General features: G+C 39.8%; 1 protein-coding gene across 6 annotated transcripts in view; it reads right to left on the bottom strand.

The window, feature by feature from the left end:
• The window catches only part of acaca (acetyl-CoA carboxylase alpha), a 46,074-nt gene extending 23,262 nt beyond the window's left edge, over positions 1-22,812 (bottom strand). For 2 of the 6 annotated variants that reach the window (XM_044016538.1, XM_044016539.1), the window contains exons 1-31: positions 22,527-22,812; positions 20,618-20,750; positions 19,674-19,812; positions 18,514-18,705; positions 18,115-18,213; positions 16,847-16,953; positions 16,616-16,726; positions 15,597-15,806; positions 15,328-15,498; positions 13,794-13,955; positions 13,439-13,602; positions 13,175-13,325; positions 12,490-12,593; positions 12,175-12,402; positions 11,643-11,793; positions 11,388-11,522; positions 10,364-10,510; positions 10,073-10,261; positions 8,653-8,753; positions 7,892-7,980; positions 7,589-7,713; positions 7,167-7,280; positions 6,764-6,877; positions 6,589-6,678; positions 5,883-6,001; positions 4,300-4,323; positions 3,279-3,401; positions 2,673-2,816; positions 2,463-2,565; positions 485-592; positions 331-387 (exon numbers count right to left, since the gene is read on the bottom strand). In XM_044016538.1, coding sequence (XP_043872473.1) covers positions 331-387; positions 485-592; positions 2,463-2,565; positions 2,673-2,816; positions 3,279-3,401; positions 4,300-4,323; positions 5,883-6,001; positions 6,589-6,678; positions 6,764-6,877; positions 7,167-7,280; positions 7,589-7,713; positions 7,892-7,980; positions 8,653-8,753; positions 10,073-10,261; positions 10,364-10,510; positions 11,388-11,522; positions 11,643-11,793; positions 12,175-12,402; positions 12,490-12,593; positions 13,175-13,325; positions 13,439-13,602; positions 13,794-13,955; positions 15,328-15,498; positions 15,597-15,806; positions 16,616-16,726; positions 16,847-16,953; positions 18,115-18,213; positions 18,514-18,705; positions 19,674-19,812; positions 20,618-20,750; positions 22,527-22,756 — 4,134 coding nt within the window. In that variant the 5' untranslated portion in view covers positions 22,757-22,812. The remainder of the gene's footprint in view (positions 1-330; positions 388-484; positions 593-2,462; positions 2,566-2,672; positions 2,817-3,278; positions 3,402-4,299; positions 4,324-5,882; positions 6,002-6,588; positions 6,679-6,763; positions 6,878-7,166; positions 7,281-7,588; positions 7,714-7,891; positions 7,981-8,652; positions 8,754-10,072; positions 10,262-10,363; positions 10,511-11,387; positions 11,523-11,642; positions 11,794-12,174; positions 12,403-12,489; positions 12,594-13,174; positions 13,326-13,438; positions 13,603-13,793; positions 13,956-15,327; positions 15,499-15,596; positions 15,807-16,615; positions 16,727-16,846; positions 16,954-18,114; positions 18,214-18,513; positions 18,706-19,673; positions 19,813-20,617; positions 20,751-22,526) is intronic. The other 4 variants (XM_044016540.1, XM_044016542.1, XM_044016541.1 and 1 more) reach the window with 2 other exon arrangements.
• Positions 22,813-24,688: the final 1,876 nt, after the last annotated feature.

Genomic DNA, 24,688 nt, shown 5'->3' with positions numbered 1-24,688 from the left:
TGCAACTCACAATTGTTTTTGTTTTTTTTAATAATCAATTAATTTGTTAATCTGTAAAAAAAAAAATCAAAAAACAATCAGTTTCTTGGTCCATAAAATGAAGAAAACGATTGGAAATGTTGATCAGTGTCTCCCAAACCTCCAAAATGATGTTTGCATAACCAAAAATATTCACAAGTAAGACGCTGAAACTAATCTTTAAATGATTGTCAAAGTAGTTTCATTTTGTAATCGATTAATAATTTATTAATGTTGCAGCCCTAGGTGACATGCATGGTAGTATCTTGTAAATACAGTTAGCAGGCAGTGTAAGTTTCTTACAACTCTCACCTTCTGAGCCACAAGGAAAGTCAGCCTTCGGATGCCATGTTCAAACAGCAGGGATTTCTGGGATTGATAAAAAACAAAAAGCACATGTCAAGATGACACGTTCTTTTCTGAACATTTTGAATTCAAAAACCTTTGCTGTAAAAAAGCTCCTAACCTTTGAATGAGTGACATCCCTGAACATGGCTGCCAGGCTGTCGTCATCGATGTCACTGTCCGTCTTTATGGCCACATTCAGGATATGGATCGGCTCATCTAGGACAATCTGGACGAAAAAGCAAACAGGTCAATGAGTGGCCTTAGAATGCATCTTTACATACATCTCGAGTAACAACTTGTGATAGGTTCAAAATGCTGTAAGTAAATCTGACATTTTCCTGTACCATGTCGAGCAGAAATAAAAATAAAAGATGTAGAAATTAGACAAACAAAGACTGAATTTATTAAAGGGCTCTTACAGAAGTCGTGAACAAATTGATTATCTTAGAAAACAATGTACGTATGTGGCCCAGACTGTCACTGAAAGGTTTCAGAGTAATAAGTTTCTTATGCGCATTCACATATGTACTTAACGTGATGGATCAGGTTTTTGGTCATTTGAAGTGCGGCTGTATCAGTTTTGACACATGGGCTTATTTAAACTATCTATAGTGTATGGCAAAAGTGCATTAGTGTGTGTCCAACTTTTTCGCCAGATAAATGGTGCAAAATCTTGGTGCAAAGTGAGGCTCAAGGTGCAAAGGGGTTGTAGGTGTGTTAGGTGTGTTCTGGGCATAACATTGATGAAGCCAATTAGTTTTGCGTGTCATTCACCCTAAAACCCAGGTGCACCTGTATTTGCATATTGCTGTTTAAATGGACTAGCGGGAAACTGGAGAATTGAACGATTCTTTGCTGAAGAGACAGATCTGCTCGTGCACAATGTGAAGGTGAGCGAGCAGATCGAGGACTCGCAACAGAGCAAGAACACTTCACTGAGGGATTGGTATGTGGACCTTGGCCTGTGGAACCTCTGCCTCCACCGTCTACTGACCGCCTGTCCCTTCTGACAGAACCCGCAGGATAAGCAATTGCACTGACATTCAACCTGCATTTAACTGATGAGAAAGGGGAGAAAGAGGGGCACTGAACTCGCCTATACAGGCACATCTAATGCACCATTTAGATAAGCATGAAAATACTGTGCCATTGACTTAACACCAGTTTTTGTTGGTTACATTACATTACATTACATGTCATTTAGCAGACGCTTTTATCCAAAGCGACTTACAATGGAATCAAGTACAATTAGCCAGGGGTGGAATCGAACTTGCGACCATGATGTCTTTGGTACACAAGGTAGGGTCTTAACCACTGAGCCACTCCACCCCACTGGTTAACTGGTTAATGGCACAGTGTATTTTTGCAGCCTAAAGATAGCAATGCACAAACACTGAACCCAACCACAACTCAATTTAAGACCAACACTACCTACATGACATGGGCACTGGGTGTCAAAATAACAACGGTATCAGTTGGACCTTGCCATGATGCCACTTTGCACTGGGTTTAAGTTAGAGCCCATAGTCACAACTGACTGCACTGTGTGCCCCCAGCACTAAAATCCAGCTTAACACACAACCACTTATCCTCACTGAAAACATGGCTGCCAGGGAACAAAAGCAAAAACTGATTTTAGTCACAAAACAAAAGACTCAACAAAATCTATGCCCACTGAAGTCAACAATATCTCAAGAATTAGTTATTTTTTTCAAACTGAATTGAGAGAATTCAGCAATCTAACCTTAATCATTAAATTCAAATGAGCTACAGTGCCTTGCATAAGTATTCAATCCCCTTGAACCTTTACACAGTTTGTCACATTACAACCACAAACTGTAATGTTAATGTTTTGGGTTTTTTTTGTGACAGACCAAACACAAAACAGTGAAATGGTCAAAATTATAAACAAATGAGCTTCGGTGTTTCAAGCTCATTTTCGCTACAGGGGGCACAAAGGGGGTCTTTGCTGACTGTGGGTCAGTAACTCATCCAAACACTTGAAAAAACCCAAACACTCACTATAAAGCTCTTCACTTTTGATTACATAAAACATTTTATAGGACTTGACTTGTGACAGGGCCTGTTCTCATCACCTTGTTGTCCTCTTCAACATACAGCACAGGATTACCACCCTCTGGGTAAGTTGGACTTGGGGGAGGAGAGTCAGTGAAGCAGCTCAACACATCTGTGATGTTCCTATAAGAGAACATACATACCATTAATCACACTTCTGATATTATCTTCACCTATCAACAATATATACCCATATCTAGCTCTATTTTCTAACACTAACAAGGACTGACCTGGTGAACTCCTGGAAGGACCGGAAAGCGACCATGGCTCCCATGCGCTGACAGGGTGGTGTAAAAGACGTGTCAAGTAGAACATCACTGACGCTGGCTACATGCACCATGCCGTAGTGGTTCAGGTTGGATGAGAATGACATCCTAAGGTGTAAACAAAGAGCAGTCAATAAGAAAATCTGCCACAAAACTAAACTGGCTAGGTAAAGATACCCCAAGACAAAGTTAAAGAGCCTCACTACAGTTTTAATTCTGCAGCTTTATTCTATGTTTTTAAGATGCTGGGATGTATTAATACTGTAAGAAAAAATGTAAGGGGGGGTTCAAATTATATTATAAAACAAATAAAAACCCATTTTAACTGAACACAGTGAAAGCAATGTTACATAATGCCACCAATACCTCTATTGAGATAGGCCACAGGTTAGTAAGATTAAACGGAAGAACATTTTCCTTTCACAGGAACAAAGGAACGTAAATCCACCAGGAAAATCCATTTAAAAGATTGACAGATTTCATTTTGTTGGGGGTTAGTCCTTTGATTTGAAGGAAGGCTTCCCAAAAAGACACCCACTCAAAGCACTCTGGAGGTTTTAGGTGTCAGACCTGTCCACAGTTTCGGAATCTGAGACATTTTTCCTCTCAGCGCCATCATCCTTTGATTTACTATCTTCCTGTATTTTAGTTTCCATTTCTTTAATAGTGTCCAGGATTGGAGTGGAAAATTTTCTGGTGGGACAGTCACATGTTTGAGTTAAGGAGATTTGCACTAGCTTAAAAACATGTATTTCAATGACCTTACACCATATTAATATGGTCATATGGTATTTCAAGTCTCTACAACACATACAATAGGTTAGCATGAAACACTCTGTCACAAAGACACAAACACACACATAGAGACACAAATGATTGACACAGCGGCTGAATGCCAAAGGCCATGCAGTTCTCAGAGACAGACAGTAACCTTATCAAACAGCTGCATAACAAAACACCTCATTGACCTAAAGTTGTAATCTATAGTTGGTTTCAAAAACACCTTATTCCTTAATCAAATTTGTCTTTATCCTCTTCACACCCTGAGAGCCAACACTGTATAAAAAAAGTTTTTTGTAGCTCTTGAAGCACAACCAATAGGGCTGAGTATTTCCTACATCTTCACGATGTGATGTGCATAATGATACATAGGCCACAATACAATACACATTGCGATACACAGAGCATCAAATCCTCCACCTCACTGACTACAACAGCTGCTTTATTAACCTTTAACAGCAAAGGCAATGGACATGTTTGACATATATCATCTCAACTGACCTATACTGCCACCAACTGGTTTTATGACATACTGCACCATCTGCACCCAACACAGCACAGCAAAATTTGGTTCTGAAGCCAAACCAACCTGTGTGAAAGCCCTATGAATACTATCCCAAGTTTTTTTTTTTTTTTGGACTGGATGTGAAGAGGATTTCAACAAATAACATTAAAGAGTGTTTTCAAAGCAAATTACGGACTCACGCTTTAAACTCCAGCCGAGTTCATTCTCAAATGAATTACGGTTTTGACCTTGCACCTAATCTACAGTCACTAGTATGTAATGCAATAAAAAAGATATTTACAATACCTGTTTAGAGTGGGGATGTTCCCTCTGAAATCAAACAACATCGATTACTAAGTGGTTAGTTGCAGGCATCAGAAGACGAAGACATTCAAGGTGCATGGGTGGGTGTTTGTGTGTGAAAGTTTACATGTTATCTGTTTCTAAATGATTTACTGAATAGGAATGGAACAAAATGAGAATCTCCTGCCAAGGTTATCCTGACCAAAAATAATTGTAAATCCCAATATTATTGTAAAAGTTAGTTTTTTTGGCAGTGAAGACAGGGTACATATTTTACATTTTAAAGTGAAAAACAAGAATCTTATGATTATTACAGCTCACACTATCCTAGAATGACTGGAAAGATGCCAGCTACATGTTAGCAAACTAGACAGCATTTTCAACGCACATGAAATATTAATAATTTCCTCCAATCACAATAAACAGCTAAACTGATTGTGAGTCATTTCTATCTCCATGTGCAATACACATGTATATCTCTCCATTCCTAGTAGGGCTGCAATAATTATTTGATGAATCGATTATTAACTTAATTAATCGTCAACTATTTTGATAATCAATTAAGTTTGAGTGTTTTTTCAGCTTCTTAAATGTGAATAGTTTCTGGTTTCTTTGCTCCATATAACAAAGAATTCATTAAAACCAAATAATGTTGGTTTGTCGACCAAAAAAGCAATCAAGTAATCGAGAAAATAATTGACAGGTGAATCAATTATGAAAATAATCTGCAGCCCCAATCCCTAGGAAGAAGTATGAAAAATGAGATGAATAAACACTTCCTGACAGTTCCCTTTTCAACATGCATCATGTGAACCCAATGCCTGTTTGTAATGAGGTAAGCTCTTCACAATCTCAACATGAAGGTTAATTCAGACACCTTAAAACACAAGCATGCAATGACACAAGACAAAAAATAAATAAATAAAAGTGAACAAGCAACAAGCAAATCATACAGGCGTCCACACCAAACACATTCAGACAGGCAGGATGTGAAATTTGAGTGCTGCAGAAATACCACAGTGCAGTTTCGTATTTTTTATTCAAAAATTCCTAGTTTATCTCTGATGTCTCTCCCAGATTCCTAGGAACAACTGACACTGACTGACAGCTTTGTTGCTCATAGCACTTGTACTTTTGAGATACCGAGGAAAGTATTTTCTGAGTTTGTAAAATACCTTGTTTTTACAAGAACTGAGAACAACGATGAACAATGACAGAGGTGGGAGGGAGGAGCCACAGACAACATTGAGGTTATGACCAAGAGCTTCTATGTGGTGAAGTGGTTTTGTGTGACTACGGCACATGACTTACTTTACAAACACATAAACAACAGTAATACAAGAGTATTAAGCAGATAAAAGAATAAAGAGAGCTATTATAAGCTGATGCTAGCTGTGACTACATTGTGAGGGAGTGGCAGTGATGCTGCCAAACTGCCAGCATCACTGCCACCAAAGCCTAATTCTACATCCACTGCTGATATAATTACTAACAGGTGTCCACAATGCCATTTTGGGGAGGGGAGGGCAGGAGAGGCGATGCACAGCACATGAGCATTGTCAGACATTTTCATGCGAGTGTGATACCTGTTGGGATGAGAGGTAGGCAGCATGAACTGGAACTCTACAATGCACGTGTTGTCCCTGAGTTGTCGATGCTGAACGCTGTTGAGCTCGTAGGCAATGTACGCTCTACGCACGTAAACCTGCAATTATGTGAGAGGAAACCACATACAATATTCATTAGATATGTTAAAGGGAGTAATTCAAGTTTTTGGAAGTGTGGTTGTAGGAGGTACTGACACATCAGCACCAACTGACATTGTCACCACCTTGGCTTAATTGCAAAAAGCCAAGCAAATAAAATCTCCGCCAGTTTGCATCTACTGTATCTTTTCACTTTCTGAGCTGTCAACAACATCGATGATTGCACAGAGCATGCAGCTATATACATTAGCAACTATACTGCAAGCTCATAAGTCCGCCCCTTTATCTGAATGTTTGTCAATCTTTTACAAATGATGTAACTTTGTAAACCACTTGCTCTGTCACACCAAATCCCATCAAGAAAATAAGCAATTTTACCTTATAGTAAACAGAAGTTAGTCAGTGCATTAACATGCATATCAAATAAATAAAGTGATCCACCTCTGCCTCCACTAGTTAAGTGTTATTCAGCGGCTTTGGTATTTGAAAAAATTCGGATTTCCCTGCAGATCCTATGTTGCTGCAAGCTAAATACACAGACTTTAAGATTAGGTTAAGTCAATGATCTCATCAGTGTAGGTCTCACCTCTAGGGCAGCCATCCTGACTACCTGATTACTGTGGTAGAAGAAGTTGGGTAGGACATCGAAGATGGACGTCTCTGAAAGGATCAGTTTCTAAAAAGAAAAAAGGATGACTTGAAATCTATTAATGGACATTAGATCAAGCAAAACATGTTATTTAATGTTCTTTGTCACCTACCTGCAGGTTCTCAATGCAGAATTGGTGGCCATACATATCAATGGCAGACAGGAAGATGGACTCCACCTGGTTGTGTCGCAGCTCATAAGAGGGAAGGTGGGAAGCTATCAATACCTGTGTAAAGAAGGCCAAATGTGGAAAATCAATACAGTTCAAGACTGCAAACACACATAATAGTATTTTTAATGTTTAGTAACATTATAGACCTTGAAATCTCATTTGGGTTAGTATTTGTTTTCCCTGAGAGGAAATAAATCAGTCGCTAAATAGAGTAAACAGTGACATCTGGTGGTGGAATTTTAGTTATGGATCATGGAGAAGAAATCTTTTTGTTGTCTCCAAATGCCCGTTATTGAGCCTTTAAAAATGAGTTTGTGAATGTCACAAAAAGGAAATATCTGACCTGCCGAGCACGCAGCGCCACCTTGGCATTGGTCGTCTTGCTGAGCTGGGTGAGTTCAGTCAAGATGGCCATCAGTTCATCAGTCAGAGTGGGATCACGGCCACACAGCTGGTCCTAAACACAAGAAATGACATTATTACATTACATTATTAGTTTGATATTCTAAACCACATATTCATCAAATGCCTGTAATAGACACAGTCCACACATCATGTTACCGAGCCCTTAAAAAAGAAATAAACTGACTAATTGTGGATTTTGAAAACACAGAACTGAAACCAAGGGGGGGGTTATAAGGGGTCTCAGTCCCTCATTTGAATTTTGCTCCATGTCTTTTAGCTTTATACTTCTACTGATGTGAGAAAGTGGGACACATCTTTTTTTCTGAGGAATAAAAATTGACAATAAGAATGGACACTTACAATGAGCATTGTAACCATCAGGTTCTTCTTGGTGACTTGAGCATGGGAGAAGATATAGTTGAGCACGTTGGCCATGTCGCCTTTGTTTTCCTCCCGCAGTGCAAAAACACATTTGTCATAATGCCCTGTTAACAAGCCAACACACTTTGGTAAGATAAACTACGCAGATGAACTGCAGAGTCACAAGTTTAATGTGAAAGAGTGTCACCAAAGGGAGAGAGTGGAGATGCAATGATTCATGATAAACGTGCAGAGTACGAAGAAACTACTCAGTTTGACAGTGGGTGTCTCTCAGTTCCTCACCATTCTGAAACTGGATCTCTACTTTCAGGTACTGTCTGAGCAAGTCCATGACCACCGCCTTCATGTGACCTCGTATTCCACTGCGATATCTGAGGGAGAGAAGAAAAAAAACAGTCAGGTGAGAGAAAGTCATCATCTCATAAGGTTGCAATCTGTTTCCCCATAGCTATGTGTCCGTACAAAAGGTAGAAAAAAACTACAAAAAAAACTTTTGCAGTAGATTTCAGGCATAATGGATGTACGTCACAGCAAGTTACAGCAAGCATAAAAACTGAGAAGCTGAGGCTATTTAATTCAGTTCTGTTGTGTGAACCCAAGGTGTGCACTGACAACTTTGACATTGTTTGGATAAGAAATGCATGAGAACGGGTGCTGCACTGGTAATAATATAACTTAAACAATGCTCTTTAACGCCATGTTTACATTCATTGTATATTTTTACTACAGAGAGAAACTGCACCTTATTACATATGTATATTTATGTATATATATGTAAATAATTTCTTTCCTACTTGTATGGCTTACTGGTATATTGTTTATTTGTTTGTCTATTATCTATTGTTGAGCTGCTGTAACGCCGTTTTCTCTCCACTGTGAGATAAATAAAAGCTACCTTATCTTATCTTAATCACAAATCTAATAATAATGCCAGCATTTGACATTCCACAAAACAGAAAACTGACAAAACACCATTCTCTGCAGTTGAAACTGAGTGATCTGTACGTGAAACATCATGTTAGGATGCCGAGTTAAACACTCACTTCTGCACCAGCTGAACAATGCTCTGAGTGTTCATGAAGAAGACTTCTCTCTCTGACTTCTTGTTCAGAGTAGCCGCGTGGCTGTCGAGAATATTTGCAATCTGGAAACAAAGCAGATAAACCATATAAGCATTTAATCCTAACAACTGAGGAGACTCATAATTTATCCCAGTGGAATCGTTGACCCTTTAGATCAGCTTGTTCTTGTTATATCCAAGTTGTGTGTGTAGATGAACCAGCAAGGAATACAAGGTCCAACCACGGGGTGAAATTAGTGAGAAAAACTAGTTAAATATAATCTGATCATGGCATCACCTTTTCACTTGTACTCATATAATTACACTGGACTGCTTTTTCTTTTCTTAAATTCTTAAATTTCTTAAATCCATACTTTCCATTGCATCATCCTTAGACTTTTACTAAGATCCTGTGTGTCTTCACTCTGAGTTATCTTTTGAAATCATTTGTTGCACAAGTATATGTGCAAAGGGTGAAGGGGGTTCACAGCTTTATTCTGCTGTGGAGAAGAAAATCCAAATGTAAGTGGATGACACAGTTGAGAAATTTACCAGTACTATCACATTTATTTTGCACAGACCTCTAGCTGTCATTTTATGAATGAGGTCATAGATGACAGTTTAGGTGCGTGTGCACTATGAGGTCCAAAAAATGTTGACATTTTATTTGGGCCCCACAACTTTAAAAGGCCTTTTCAGGGTTAGTTTTAGGATAAGGGTTAGAAATGAGTTTAGGTCAGGTTTGGCACTTATTTGTGATAGTTAAGATATAAGATATAATGCATATTCCCTATATGCATTATATCGATGATGTGTCCTCACTAATGTAAGATATAAATACAAGTTTGTGTGTGTGAATTTTCCTTAAGAGTGATTAACTTGTGTTTGTAAAAAACAGGTTGTGAATAGAAAAAGTTTTGAATAGATTGAGAAACTAATTCCTATAATACAGTTCCTGGAGAACTAAACTCCTGGGGGATTTTTAGTCAGTCTTTATATAATATGTGTAAATAAACAAATACAATGAGGCAGTGTTGTGTACTGTACAACATATTTACATACATACTACATCCTGTTCTCTGTAAAGTGGGGTTACTGTGGAAACTAATACAACAGACATAAACAAAATGGCTGTATGACAGGTATTATACTGTAAAACAGTGTTTCTCACATTATAATTTCAATCTATGGCAGAAGTTAATTATACACATTACACATTAATTAATTGACGATACACACAACCGGTTCACGTGACAGCCTAATAGCACACAACACCAAATGACCACCTCTTGAAACTTTGGTGGGGCAAATTAGACTATGGTGGACCGTCACAGTGTAAATAATACATGAGAAACACTGGTTAAAGAGAAGCGAGTGTGCATAGTTAGAATGATGTGATTCACCTGCTGACTGGGAAACTGGCAGAGCACAGAGGTGATGTTGCTGGCATACTGAGCCATCTCCTTCTTGATGGCTTTCTCCACAGCAGGAGGGATGCGACCTGACACGCTGGTCATGATGTCTTGAAGCTCTAGCAGTGGTAAAGAGGGATCGCGCATGGTTTTCATCAACCTCTCCACCCACTCCTTCAACTAGGAAAGTCACAAATTTCACACAGCATATATTTATACAACAGTTTCAAAACAAGAGTAATGCTTTTGGTGTGTTCACAGAGGTGTGTAGAAAATGCTCACCCTTGCACTGAAGAAAGGTTCTGGAAGACAGTAGCCGTTCATGATGTGAACGAGGTGATCGAGTGTATTATGGAAGACTCTGTGGAGCTTCTCTCCTCTCAGAGCTACGGTCTGGAGAGAAGGCAGGACCCCCGTGTGCAGCTCTGCCTACAAGACAAATACAAGCCATTGTTTCATATACAGGCATTGAGAAAGTAGGAAGAATTAGGGTCTAAAACAGACTAGCAGCAAAATCTAAATCCAAAGAATCCAGCAGTTAACTTGAAAAAGATATTTGCAAGACAATTCCTCAAAGGGTTGAATTGATAGTGGTTGTATGAGATACAAACAAATAATCAGTGCTAACTCGGCATCCTGGGATTCAGCCTGAGGCATTGTCCTCACTGAAAACATGGCACTCAGCATGGACACAAGGAAAAACTGATTTAGACCCCTTAAAAAATGTATCATTAATTTTATATTAATATGATTGTCTGTTCAACAGCCTTTTCCAACAAGAAACTGAAAATGTTTGGTAAGTTTGTGTCACTCAATTAAATTGAAACAAAGGATTTCAATCACTGAATTCACAAAACAACATATTTGAAAATTACTGCAGGAGGCAGCAGTGGATTAAGAACTCCTGTGTGATTAAGAACTCCATACGATCACTGATTTTCTCTTTGGACTTTGATGCAGGGAGAGAATGGTTTACAAAGTTACAGAAACTTCACTTTCCAGTCAGAAAAGATTGTCTAAAGGTGTGAAAAAGCAGCAAACATATTCTTATGATACTGTAGATTTAAGCAGGTGTATATTTTCTTAGTTGAGCCTTTAGTTAAATTGCTAGAATCTATTATTCCTTGCATCCTTGCTGGCAGCCATGTGAGGCTAGTTCTCAGCAATGGCACAGCAAATAATTGCTGAATACTACCCAGCAACTGTCGACTTGCCCATCCATATCATGTTTGACTTTGTAGCAGGCATATGGAAAGCACAGTCTGAATCCAATCTAGTCACTACATTACACATGTTTATGAAATACCTGCTGCACTCTGCTTGGGTCATCCAGCTGCAGCTTGGCAATGACACAGCCGGGCTCCAGTGCTGCTCCGGCTCTCTTCACATAGTGGATACAACCAGACTCTGCAGCTGTGAGAGTCATGACCATCTTCATCACCTGAACATAGATGAAGATGGTGGACATCAGAGTTTCCATTGAAAAAAAGGCACTCAACAAAATAAAACAGAGCATTAACTGATCTTCCATCTTCCTGCTGGACAACATACTGCACTGTACCTCTATTTCAGCATAGCACTGGCCAGAAAACACATGCCCGCCATCCTCCACTGTGTACTGAATGATTTTTCCTGCTGATGGAGATCGCAGCAGTGACGGATCGTTCTCCTTTTCGAAAACACAAGTCTTGTTTCCGATAGTGATGCGATACCTTTAGATGGAAAGAAGACTTTGACCATTCCTCGTCTGCAAAAACACTTTTACATACAGATATAACAAGCTTGTTATCTACCAATATGATATCAAAAAACATTATTCTCCAGTTGTGCAAGGAGTATTTTGCTGCCATAAAGATGAAATACATGACTTATTTAAAATGGTGTTCCTGCCTCTTGTTTACATTTTAACAGTCTGCAGTTAGTGAAGCTTTTATGGGATATTTGGGGTTTCTGGATCATGTCAAGTTTAACTTTATTTTTTCCAAAATTGGATCCAGTTATTTAAATCGGTATCTGAAAGATACTGACTCATCCCTGTTCACAAACATAACAGATTTAATTATCGACTCATTTTCATTTTTGTCTTCTCTTACCTGTCCACCTCCTCCTTCATGTATGTAGTGTAACTGCTGCCATCATAGGACAGCAAAAGACCTCCATCGCTGAGTCGATGGACATCAACCTCAGCAGAGGAGTTGTTCATGATGACCACATAGGAGTTGGGCGACTGGCGTGTCACGGTCAGAACGTACTTGGTGCCTTCGTAGATCAGCTCCACATCCACGGTGTTGAGTAGTGTGTGTGCTGGCAACACCTGGCCCCTGGAACACAAAGAGTCTGTATTATATTCAAAAAGCAATTGAAATCATTGCCTTATATTGATTACCATGAGAGATTATAATCATCACCTTTCCAGAGAATGCAGGAAGTTGGACACACTATTCCTTAGATTAACATCTGCCACGTGAAGAGCCCCACTCACAATTCCCAGCATGGTGTCAGGGCGCTCTGCCTGCACACAATCAGCAAATAATGAAGGACTTGAGTTTGACTAGAATTTTAAAGAATAAACCAGAATATAATTATCTTCAAAACTTGAATGTAGTGTTGCTTCAGCACTGATACCATGACCCCATTCAGATCAAGTGGACATATGGAATACATCCTTGAAGCGTCTTTAAACTGCTGCAGTTTTGCGGTGAATTGAAAGTGATTTAATGTAATATTTGTATATATTGTTTCCTCTACTTTTTTTGTGTATACTGTTATTAATGATTTGTTATATGGCCCTGTATGAGTGAAATTAAAGTGTCTGGTATGCATTTTAAGTGTAAGGAAAGTAAATAGGTGTGTTTAAGTGTTAAGTGTCAAAATAAGTGTGATTGATCAGCATTCAAGGGAAGTGAGATTTAATCACAAGAGGTCACAGGAGACGCATTCAGGATCCATTGTAACTGTCCACTTGCGATCAGCTTTTTCAAGATAGATGTCTATACATGGTCCAAACAGGGGCTATCACACGAATTGTGCATGTCAAACATGATCTTTTTTTTATTATCCCCCAGTATCTATGGCTGGAACAAGTCTGCATACCTGCATCTTCTCTGAGATCAGTCTGTCCAGCCAGCCTGTGTCAATGCTGTTGTGCTGAAAGCTTTCTGTCTCCAGAAGCTTTATGAGGTATTCCACTGTTGTCCTGAAGTCTCCTCTGATAGACAACTCCTTCAGAGCCACCACCATGTTGCTAAAAAAATATATTAAGACAGAAATAAATACCTTTGATTAGACAACCTCATATATAAAGCAATAAAAAAAAGGTTCCAGAGTGACCCGTCTGACAAAATTCTGTGTACTCACGAGATGGCTTCTTCGCGATTCTCTCCCCAGGAGAAGCAGTGTCCAAACTGGGAGTCAGCAAACTCGTGCAGACCTCCAGCCGCTGCAACACTAAAGTAGCCCCAAACGTTCTTATTGCTGCGGAAATTCAGCTCCTGCACGGTTCCAGAGCTTGGCTTGAATCCCTGCAATCGAACACAAACATCACATCTTATCTCTTATCTTCTCGATTTAAAAAACAATGGATTATTTAGGAGTAAAACAGAATTGAAGGTATAAATGTGACAACATAAAAAAGCACACGAGATACGGTTTGAGTAAACATGTAGCTTTGGCAAGTACTGAATTTTGAATATGTGGAGGAAGCGAAACATACCTCATCAGGATTTTCACTGGTGATTCGTGCTGCAATGACATGGCCACGTGGGGAGGGGGCAGTAGACAGACCCTCAAAGTCAATGAGACTGTCTCCCCAGGGCTGGACACCATAAAGCATCCTGATGTCTTTGATCCGGTGAAGAGGAATACCCATAGCAATCTAACAGAAGACAGTGTGATAGAATGTAAGGTAAATGTAAATGACTTTATGAGCAGATTGACAGTCCGTAAACAAACAGAGATTTAAACACATAAGGGCACATTCTGGGACATTTGTGGGACAAAATTCTTTGATCTTGTGAGTGCACCCACTACATGAATTCTCTATTAAACTCTGTTGTTAGAGACTCACTGTTGTTTCTTTATCAGGTTTCTTTAGAATTATTGTTGTTCTATTTGTATTAATAAAAGACTTAACAGACCTGATTATTTGATTACGGATCATTAAAACACTATATCTGCCCCAAAAAACAAACTAATTCTGATGAATGAATTTATATCGTTACTGCTTTAAAATCAAACCTAATCTAACCATTAGGTACCTATAGATTACGAGCCCTATAGCATATACTATACTATACTATACTATACTATACTATACTATACTATAGGGGCGGTTCCCATGGTGTTGGCCGCCGCCGCCCTCTAGTGGGCCTTAGAGATAACTGAATGTAGTTTGGTGTCAGTGGGCCCTGTGCTGTGTTCACAGCAGACGCTATTTTTCACGTCTCTGGCCATCACGCCACAGGATCATTCTGTACATTTTGTGACGTGATGGGAGCACTGGATGCAAGTTGAAACATTTCTTTTCACCATCAACCAAAGCATTGTTGCACTCACTGCCCTCAACAGTGAAACTCGCCAAGTTGTGTCTGGCTACAGATGGTGTTGTGAAACCAAACAAGATGGCGGTTGCCTCTCTACAGACGTTTCCACAAGAGATAGAGTGCATATGGCAACTTATGTCGCAGAGCTTCCCACATGCAAAAATATAAGTTTCCCCTCCATTATAAGCAGATTTTTCGCTAAATGTTTAGAGGCATATAACCTCTAAAAACTGCTAAATTCCTCTGTACATGGATTATGAATATATTTACTTTTAATGAACCACTTGAGTTTTCATTGACTGCTGTCAACATCATGTTTTGGGGTATCTAGGCAGTCAATAGTAAAAAAAAGTTAGAGAGTCCTTTTGTTTCAGTGTGTGTGGCACTCCCACAGTAACACCCAATCAGGTCCACTGCACAGTAATCGCAACAACACCGCCCGTCTGCACTGACCTATTTACACACAGCCCTAAATGCTGAACAGACCATGTGACCCAGTGCTTCTACAATCACTGCATCCTAATACAATGTTTTTGAGTGCCTCCTCCTTTAGCCGTTGGTTGCCTAGTGATATGGGGCCCATCAAGTGCAGGGTAGTGAAGCCGGTGAAGCGAACTAACTTGTCTGCTTCAGTGTTCACTGACTTGAATGCATGATATAATGTAACTCTTGTAGTAGGAGAAGCGCTGAGAAGTTGAAACTTACCTGGAGCTGAGCGGCAGGTAAGTTGACATCAGCCACCATCTCAGTACAGGGATGTTCCACCTGCAGACGAGGGTTGAGCTCCAGGAAGTAGAAGCTGCCCTCCTGGCTGTAGAGATACTCCACTGTGCCTGCACTGACATATCCCACCATCTTAGCCAGCTTCACTGCACACTGCGGGAAGAGAGCAGGTCTGTTCATATCACAATTAAAATTCTTTTGGTCTTAAAACTCCATTATGAGCTTTAGTGTATATTTATTAGGGTTCATACCCTTTCCATATCTTCAAACACGACAGAAGTGGCAATGGTAGCAGGAGCCTCCTCTATGATCTTCTGGTGACGTCGCTGCACAGAACAATCTCGACCAAACAGGGAAATGGCATTGCCATACTGATCACCCAAGATCTGGACCTCCAAGTGGCGGGCGTGCTTGGCTAGCTGCATGACAAAAATGGGTGACCCCGGAACTTCTGCCTGGACCTGGAGAACCAAAGTGAGAGCACATCCATTTGCAAGGAAAGGCAAAATGCATTTGTACTGCATACTGTTATCATAGTGTAGAGCAGGGATAGTCATTTAAAATCCCATGAGATCCAGATTAGCAAAGGTTCGAAACATTAGAATGTATGTATAACAAGTGCAGTTAAACGGTTTAGTCCAATGAACTGTATATTTAAATATGTACATCATATGCACAACTGATTTTCAAATCACATATAAAACATTACATAGAAAGTCAGAAAGATGCTAATTTCACATCAGTCAGACTGGGAGAAGCAAACTTTATTGCGATAAGATTCATTTCAATATTTCTATGCACCCCAAGCTAATGAGACCAGGCGAAGAGGGATCAACATCACAGGAAGTGAGAAAGGAAGCTAGAGGAAGACTACTAATGAAAATAAACATGTGTCAGAAGTGCAACCGTTCTCTGTGTGTGTGGGTTTTCTCTGGGTTCCTCGGCTTCCTCCCACAGTCCAAAAACATGCAATATGGGGATTAGGTGAATTGGACACTCTAAATTGACCGTAAGTGAGAGAATGAGAGTGAATGGTTGAATGGCTGTTTATCTCTACATGTGGCCTTGCGATGGACTGTCCAGAGTGTACCCCACCTATCGCCCTATGTCATTGTAAAAATAATACAACTCACGTCCTGAGGTAGCATTGTTAAGCCCTGACCTAACTGGCACCCCAGAAAGTAGTCAGACCTTTACAAATCATTTAAATCCCATTCTACAAAGTCCTGAATGATGTTTCATTAAATCCTTAGTGTGAATATCCACCTACCTGTCTGAAAAGGTTAGGGAAATCATCAGCAGTGTTGACTTTGCGGATTCCTTTTCCACCACCACCTTCAGAGGCTTTCACCATTACAGGGTAGCCCACCTTCTCAGCAGCCTGAGAAATAAACAAACAAATAAACAAAAAACAGCTTTCCAGCATGCACACATGAACTTACCAAAACACATCCAACATTAATTTTGGAATTATGAACCATCAGTGACATGACATGCTTACTTTCAGGCCGTCCTCTACATCTTCAATGCAGCCACACTCATACACGTCATGAGGAACGTTGATGGTCTTCCTTTTTTGGTCGTTTTCTGTCCATTCTACTGTCAGGCCTGAGAATGACAAGTGACAAATATAGCATGTGTGTGAGCGTGTGTGTGGCTCCTCCAATGGACACACCACAGCGTCTCATAGCAGAGAATGTGGCCGAGTTTTTCATAATTTGAAACTGACCAGAAATATCACAGTATTTTTCAAAATTTCACAGTATACAACAGTATTCTTTATGCATGAGTGCTCCAGTGATAGATAAATGGTAAATGGTCTGTATTTATATAGCTATTTTCTAGTCTTGATGACTATTCAAAGCTGCTTTACACTACAGTTTTGCCATTCACCCATTCACACACACACACCTTTCTATCACTCATCTTTCATACTCATTCACACATGACACAGACATCGGGAGCAATGTGGAGTTCGTCTACCTACCTACACCTCTAGGTACCAAAAGAGGTGTAGTTGTTTGAGGTGTGTGTGTGTGTGTGTGTGTGTGTGTCAATGTGTGTGTGTGTGTACGCCAGTATTGCACTAGTGGTCGAGCGTGAGAGAAAGAGCAGCGTATTTGCGTGTGAGTCTGTTAACGTAACTACAAACATTCTTGTGACTCTCAGATGTGTATTGTGCTGGTGGAGTAATTTGATCATTCCTGCAGGTACAACCATAGTTACTTCTTCAGCTAAGCCCTTAGCATGTATGGTGCAGCAGTCAAAAGGGTACCCCGTCAAACAAAGTTCTGCCGTGCCACATTCTGTTTTTCATATCCATATTACATTGTTTAGTGGTAAACAAAAAATGGATGCGAAAAAAAAAAAGTGGGCAAGACACTTAACACCAAGTTGCTCCCGACGTCTGTATCGGTAGTGTGTGAACGGGTATGAAAGATGTGTGATAGAAGAATACACATAGATGTGCTGCATGAATGTGTGAGAGAATGGATGAATGGCAAAAATGTAGTGTAATGGAGCTTTGAGTGGTCATCAAGACTACAAAAGCGCTATATAAATACAGATCATTATAACACCCAGCACGATTTGACACTTCAAGCAACTTTTCATTCATTAATTTTCAATTACTCATATTTGGCAAGGTGGTTAGTAACATTTTCCATTCAAGAGATACTTTACAATATTTCTAAAACCATGCAATGATTGAAAAAATGATCAACGGCGTCAACAGAAGTCTTTCTTTTGATGCGACAAACTTTGACCTACCTGTTCCGCTCCAGGGTAGAGTTGGAATGCCAGCTGTCTGAGCGACAATGGAGGAGGCAATCTTGTCTCCTAAAGCCCACATCGCCTGACTTGGGGGCCCTGAGGAAGGAGAAGACAAGAAACATGAAAAAAAATTTATTTATGTAAATATAGACAAAGGTCTGTTACATTTAAACCATTGTCAAATTCGTTCAAACAATGCTGATTAAGCATATCAGCTTCACATGACTCTCCATGTGGTTCTCAGCCGTGTTTAGATGCTGACCGACAACATTCCCGCGATGCACACAGGAAGTGATTTGTTCCCGCCCCCCCCAGCCCCTGCTCTGCTGCTGTATACACACAAGTGCTCCCAAAATGCCCAAAAAAGTCATAAGAAAGATAAGAAAGTTGTCTAACCCATAAAGGCAATGCCATTCTTTTGCAGCAGCTCTGGGAGTTTCGGGTTCTCTGAAGCATGACCCCAGCCAGCCCACACTGCCTGTACAGGTATTCGTTTGGCGATGTCCAGAATGAGCTCCACGTTAGCATAGTTGTTGTTGTTGGTCCCTCCAGGCACAGGTACATAATGATCTGCCATTTTAATATATTCTGTAGGGGAAAAAAAAAGATGAAAAATAGAAAACTCAATTATTAATCCTGTACAAACCAATTTTTACATTTACGCTTTAGCAAATTGTAAAAATCTGCAATTTAGGACACATTATGTATTAAGACCTCTGACAATGAAATAGGTAGGTCATTAATATGCTCTTATTTACTTTATTTCAGTTTTAAATTATTCCTATTATTAAGGTTGACAAATACAGGTTTTTCTATGGCTGATGCTGATTTTTAGAAATCAGGTCAGTCAATGGCTGATAATTGATGCAGATGTTTTTGGCCCGTAAATTTAACCAATATCATTTTTTTCCTTTATCTGATCAAGCAAATAACACAAATAAATGCTTAACCAGTGACTGAACAACAGTGAAGGTCTGTCTCTACAATTGACATTTCTAATAATAAAAATAAAACTAAGGCTGCAAGCAGCACTGACTGAAAAGTCCCTCTCACTCCCCGCATATGTCAGGGTGTTGAGTGAAAGCAAAGGCCATTGTGCGGCGCTACGAGGAGGCACCAATAATTTGTTATATCACAGTAAAGCAGTGTAGACTACACCCTGAAAGCTTCATGTAAATAAAACAACGTTTATTACTGAAGGTGTAATTCCTGTTGCCAGTGGGTGGCGCAATGCTATGCAGGTTATCACCGTGGACCGATTGGCCCTACAAAAGGAATAGCATGCCTGCTGCATGCTATTCCTGCAAACATACTTTTGGCCACCATCATGGTTGCCATGGTAACCCACACAGAGAGGCAGGTGAGTGTGGGGTGTGTTTAGGCAGAAGCTTGCTACATTTATACATTGTATATATACATAGTATAATTCCTGCAAAATTCACTATCTAAGAATGAGTGACATCTAATGATGAGACAACATACTGGCTTGCTGACATGTACAACACAGTGGTCACACAGGTATTTTACATGTTTAGACAAATTGTGCTTAAGCTCACCTGCATTGGCTTTCAGATCTTCTGGGGTCACCATGACAACAAAGCGAATTGCCCTTTCATTGCGAAACATCTCGTAGGCCCAGCGCCTTATGGAGCGCATGCATTTGACAGCTGCAATTCCATTGTTGGCAATAAGAACCTGGAAAGGTGAGAGAGTTCAATGTACAGCAAAGTAGATACAACTCTCTGCAATAACAGCATGGAGATAAATTGTAATTTGTAATTTTATGAAAAGGTTTTGTACTGCTTAGCCTATGGTGGCAACACAAGCTGTGGCTTAATGTAATAAAGCAGCAGTGGTTGAGAGAACCGCTGAGCAAGCGCTGATAACCGGCAGCAACAAATCAGTTAATTAAAGACACAAAATATATTTTTCTTTGAGTTTCACAAATGTTATGTTCTAAAAATTAAAAACACAAAAGCAAACTATCAGTGGGATGGTTTAGCGTTAACACATATTACCATTTCCAAAATAAATAAATGTTCAAAACAATCCATATTCTTCAGTTCTCATCCATTCATTAGAGTGCAGTGTTTAATATTTTGATGGGGTCTCATGAGATAATGCTCTACTTTGTTTTAAATCTATGACAGAGGAAGTATTGAAGTGAACATCAAATTAAAAAAGTTACATCACTGAAGCAAAATAAACTATTTGCAGATTTACATTTAAACAGTCACATGTCAGGATGTTTACAGTGGTTACAGATGTGTACGCGTGTATACCTGCAAGTCATGCTTATCAATTGACTAAGCTAATTGCAGACCCCAGTTTTACTTGATTAGTCATTATATTTTGCATGTCTTTCTGCAAATTAAACACACAATTCGATTTAACTTCTTCACTGCACTGGTTTGTGTGGAGTATTAAAACAACTGGCTTCACGATTAGCATTATTAGCATGCCTTTATGGCAGAAGTTCACCAAAGAAGAAAATAATTACCTTCTCGATGACCTTGTTGCCACCGAATCTGGTGACGAACTCTGCCGGTGAAGCCACTGTGAAGTCCCTCTGCAGATCGATGCGCCGGCGATCTCTGCCTTGCTTGACCAGGTGTAGCCCTGACATGCTTGGTCTATTTGAAGAAAAACAAAAAATGATTTACTTAAAATCTTTGGGTCATCATCTTTGAGAAAATAGAGTGGATAGATTAGGTAGCTGTAATAATAACAAGGTGTCATGCTGTCATTTGAAACTGTCAAACCCAGAAGGAAACGTCAGTGTTTGAATAACAGCTGAACTTAATTGAAAATAATGAAACACCCAAAAGGCAGCGATATCAGCTCATACTGACACCAGGTTATCCAGGCTGCAGCAGCTTGGGCTACTGTCCCTTATTTAAATGTCATGGCTTAGTGTGGGGAGGTTATGATTGAAATAAGTAACCAATCATAGAAATAACGGTAGATCATTAAGGGTTAGAGCATCCAAAATATAGTATGTACCATGAACAGAACTGTTCACTAGTCTTTAGACAGACTTCCAACAGCTCTTATAAATCAAGCCACAGTCCCAAAGGAACCCATATGGGGCAGAGTGTAGCACAGGGGAAGGACTATAGACTGGTGGGTGTGGCAGTGCTCGGGCTCGTTTGTCTGGCTGGCGTCTGTGGCCTGATACTGCATTATTGCGTCACCAAAGGGGTTACTAGAAAAGCTAAGGCAAACTGGAGGCTCTAATTTCAATCCAGCAGTGAAACTGCAAGAGTTTGAATGCTCCTATCAGAGAGGAAATTATGGAGGTGGAGAAGGAACACTCCCCCCATACAGTATTTCCAGTTTATAAAACTGCAATCTTGCCTGTCTCTCATAAGCGAGTGGAAAAAATGGAATACACAAAGTGAAGTGGCTACATAAAAACTGTGTAAAAATCAAAGGGAGAAGTGTAGGAGATTTTTTGCAGCAAGTTACCAATCATTTTAAAAAAATGCAAAAAATGCAATACACTGTGAAAAGACTGTGGAAGCCATGTGGCTGGCTGAGAGACTGAACACTGCAGCTCTGTCAGTAATGAATAGCTCCTTTCCACTGAACATTCATGAGTGAACTTTTTCCAACTTTTGCAAACTATCATCCTGAAATGTGTGCCCACTCTCCAGGCCAGGACACAGAAACCCTTCAGCAGTATGCTGCTAGTGAAGCCACATTTTTCACATGCACTGTATAAAAAAAGGCTACCCTGTGAAGGAGGGGCACAGAACTCCACGAGTAAGCTACACTAAGGTAGCATTTAAATATGCAAGATCCCAGTGTTCATATTTTCCAGGTTTTCTTTAGTACATTTAATAGCCACAGAGAAAAAATATGTAATCCAAGGCCGCTTAAGGCAATAATGTCATCATAAATAAGCCAGGTTTACAAGGTTTCGAAATTAATTGCAAACAATAAAACCTCAAGAATTAATTGTATTTCTTAAAATTAGGGAAACAATTTAAGAAGCTTCCCAAATCTGACACAGAGTTAAAAGAAACTGTGCCTGAGAAAAGAAAAGGTGACACCAAACTAAGGCTGAACAATTAATTAGCAATCAGCAAATCACAAAGGCTGCAATTTAATTATTTTTATTATTTATTTTTTTTAATGTTCTGCATTTGATGCTAACTTGCATAGTATATAATTTGTTATGTGGGTGGTATTTCATGCTGCACCTTGTTTAAAATATACAACACAATAAATATGAAACTGAGGTCTGACTTTAAAGTTTATATCAAACGTAAGCTCACATTCCTAATACATGTCAGAAAGATCACAAGTAGATGTTTTACCCAAATTGCTCAGGCCTACGCTAAACTAAAAATATTAAACACCAACAGACTCAATGGGAGGCAGATCAATCAGGTGCGGTTTCTAACCTTAGATTCTGCACGGAGGCATCATTTTGGTCATAGACTATTTCATACGGGCTGTCTGAGCTGTTGGACGATGGTGACACAGAGCGTGTCTCCTTTCCATCCAGCGGCATTTCCAGCTTCCCTTGGTTTTCATCTTCTGAGTTCTCCTCCGATACTGATCCCACAATAAAGTGGGAGTGCAGCCCGTCTACAGTCGGGTTTTTGTTGGCAGCGCCGTCCTGTTGTGCCATGGTCGGGCGACACGAACAGGCTGCGAATACTGACAGTAGAAAGAAGAGCGGCGGCAGGTTATAAAGGAGCAGATACAGTCCAAACAGTTGGTACGGTGCAACATGAATTACACTTGGCAGCCACGCAATGCCACGCTGTTTGCCATATTGCAAAAGCCGGTTACATAAACCAAAGTGAATTGATAATGACACCAAAATTGCAACACATCAGCATCAGTACACGTGTGTATCAACCAGTTCATATCAATAATTAATGTGATAAATGGCAGCTTGACTTTTGCTCCTAATGAAAAAGTTGAAGAAACCAGACACCTTCTTTATCGGCAGAAGATGTGATCTCTTGTATCAATGCACAAGTGATCTCTGCACTTTGCACTTTTTTTTTTAATTTATCCTTAGTATTTAGTTATTATTTTATAAATTTACTGACAGTATGCCTTTTTTGTTGTAAATAAATGTCCCAGGGCTCATGTACATCATGTACTAATGATTATTTTCTCTATTATGTATCTATTGTTTGGTTCATAAAATTTAGATTGGTTTCCCAAACTTTATGATGATGACATTCTCAAATGTTCAATTTTGTCCATAAACCAAATGACCACTTGCTGTATGTAGCAGAGAAACCAGAAAATGTACACATTTAAGAAGCTGAAAAATCTCAAACCCATTTTGTCAACCCTCTGGTAAAAGCTTTGTAAAGCTTGTTGTAGCTTTACAACATTTTGTAAAACTGTTTAGGTAAAGCGGTTTGGTTTATCGGTTTCCACTGTATCCATGTGCTTCTTCTGAAAGCTTAGAAATAAAACTGAAAGTTGTGTTTCTGAAAATAAGGTAACAAAATGAATGTAATGTTTCCTATCTATAAGTTAATGAATTTACAAAAGGTATTCACTTTACAAACGGAAATTAAGGTGAAGTGACTCCAGTGTTTTACAAGAGCCATTTTAAGAGTTAAGAGCATTTCAATTTTTTTAACAACAATATTGTAAATATCAATTATTTTAGTCAATAATTGTGCCAGGAAATACCAAATAAAACTAGTACCGCGCGCGGTTCTGAACGGGTTCGAGCCGACCCGCGCGAGTCGCCGTGTGCCACGGCTCCCCGCGCGCCTCGCGCTCTCACCCGTTCATTCACCGCGCGCGGTACTAGTTATTTTCAGTACTAGTTATTTTCAGCGGCGTCCCCGCACATGTCGATCCAAATTTCGGGGGGGATCGGCAACGTATGGCAAAGTTATAGGGCACTTCCTGTTTAAAATGGCCGACTTCCTGTTCGGTCAAATGCGCGTCCGTAAACGTGTTCAGGGAAGTTCCCTTGTCTTACATATCAAGTTTTGTGCAGATCGGACAATCTTAGAGTTGACTTCCTGTTTCGGGCATTCCACTTCCTGTTGGGAGGTCATCTTTTGCAGACATGCTCAGGACAGGTCCCTGGTGTGACATATAAGGTTTCATGCAAATTGGACAACGTACTGCAAAGTTAGCGGGCACTTCCTGTTTAAAATGGCCAACTTCCTGTTCGTCTCTGGAAACATGTTCAGGGAAGGTCCTGTAACTCACATATCTAGTTTTGTGTCAATCGGACAATGCAAGACTTTACTTCCTGTTTCGGGCGTTCCACTTCCTGTAGGGAGGTGACCTTTTACAGACATGCTCAGGACAGGTTGCTGGTGTCACATATAAGGTTTTGTGCAGATCGGACAATGTACTGCAAAGTTAGAGGGCACTTCCTGTTTAAAATGGCCGACTTCCTGTTCGGTCAACGGCGTCTCCGTAAACATGTTCAGGGAAGGTCCCGTAACTCACATATCTAGTTTCGTGTCAATCGGACAATGTAAGACTTTACTTCCTGTTTCGGGCGTTCCACTTCCTGTAGGGAGGTGACCTTTTACGGACATGTTGAGGAAGGGTCTGGGGTCCCACATAC

Source organism: Solea senegalensis, unplaced genomic scaffold (genome assembly GCF_019176455.1).
Source record: "Solea senegalensis isolate Sse05_10M unplaced genomic scaffold, IFAPA_SoseM_1 scf7180000014589, whole genome shotgun sequence".
NCBI lineage: Eukaryota > Metazoa > Chordata > Actinopteri > Pleuronectiformes > Soleidae > Solea > Solea senegalensis.
Note: the sequence above shows the minus strand (reverse complement) of the source record. Positions and strands in the feature narration are given on the sequence as shown.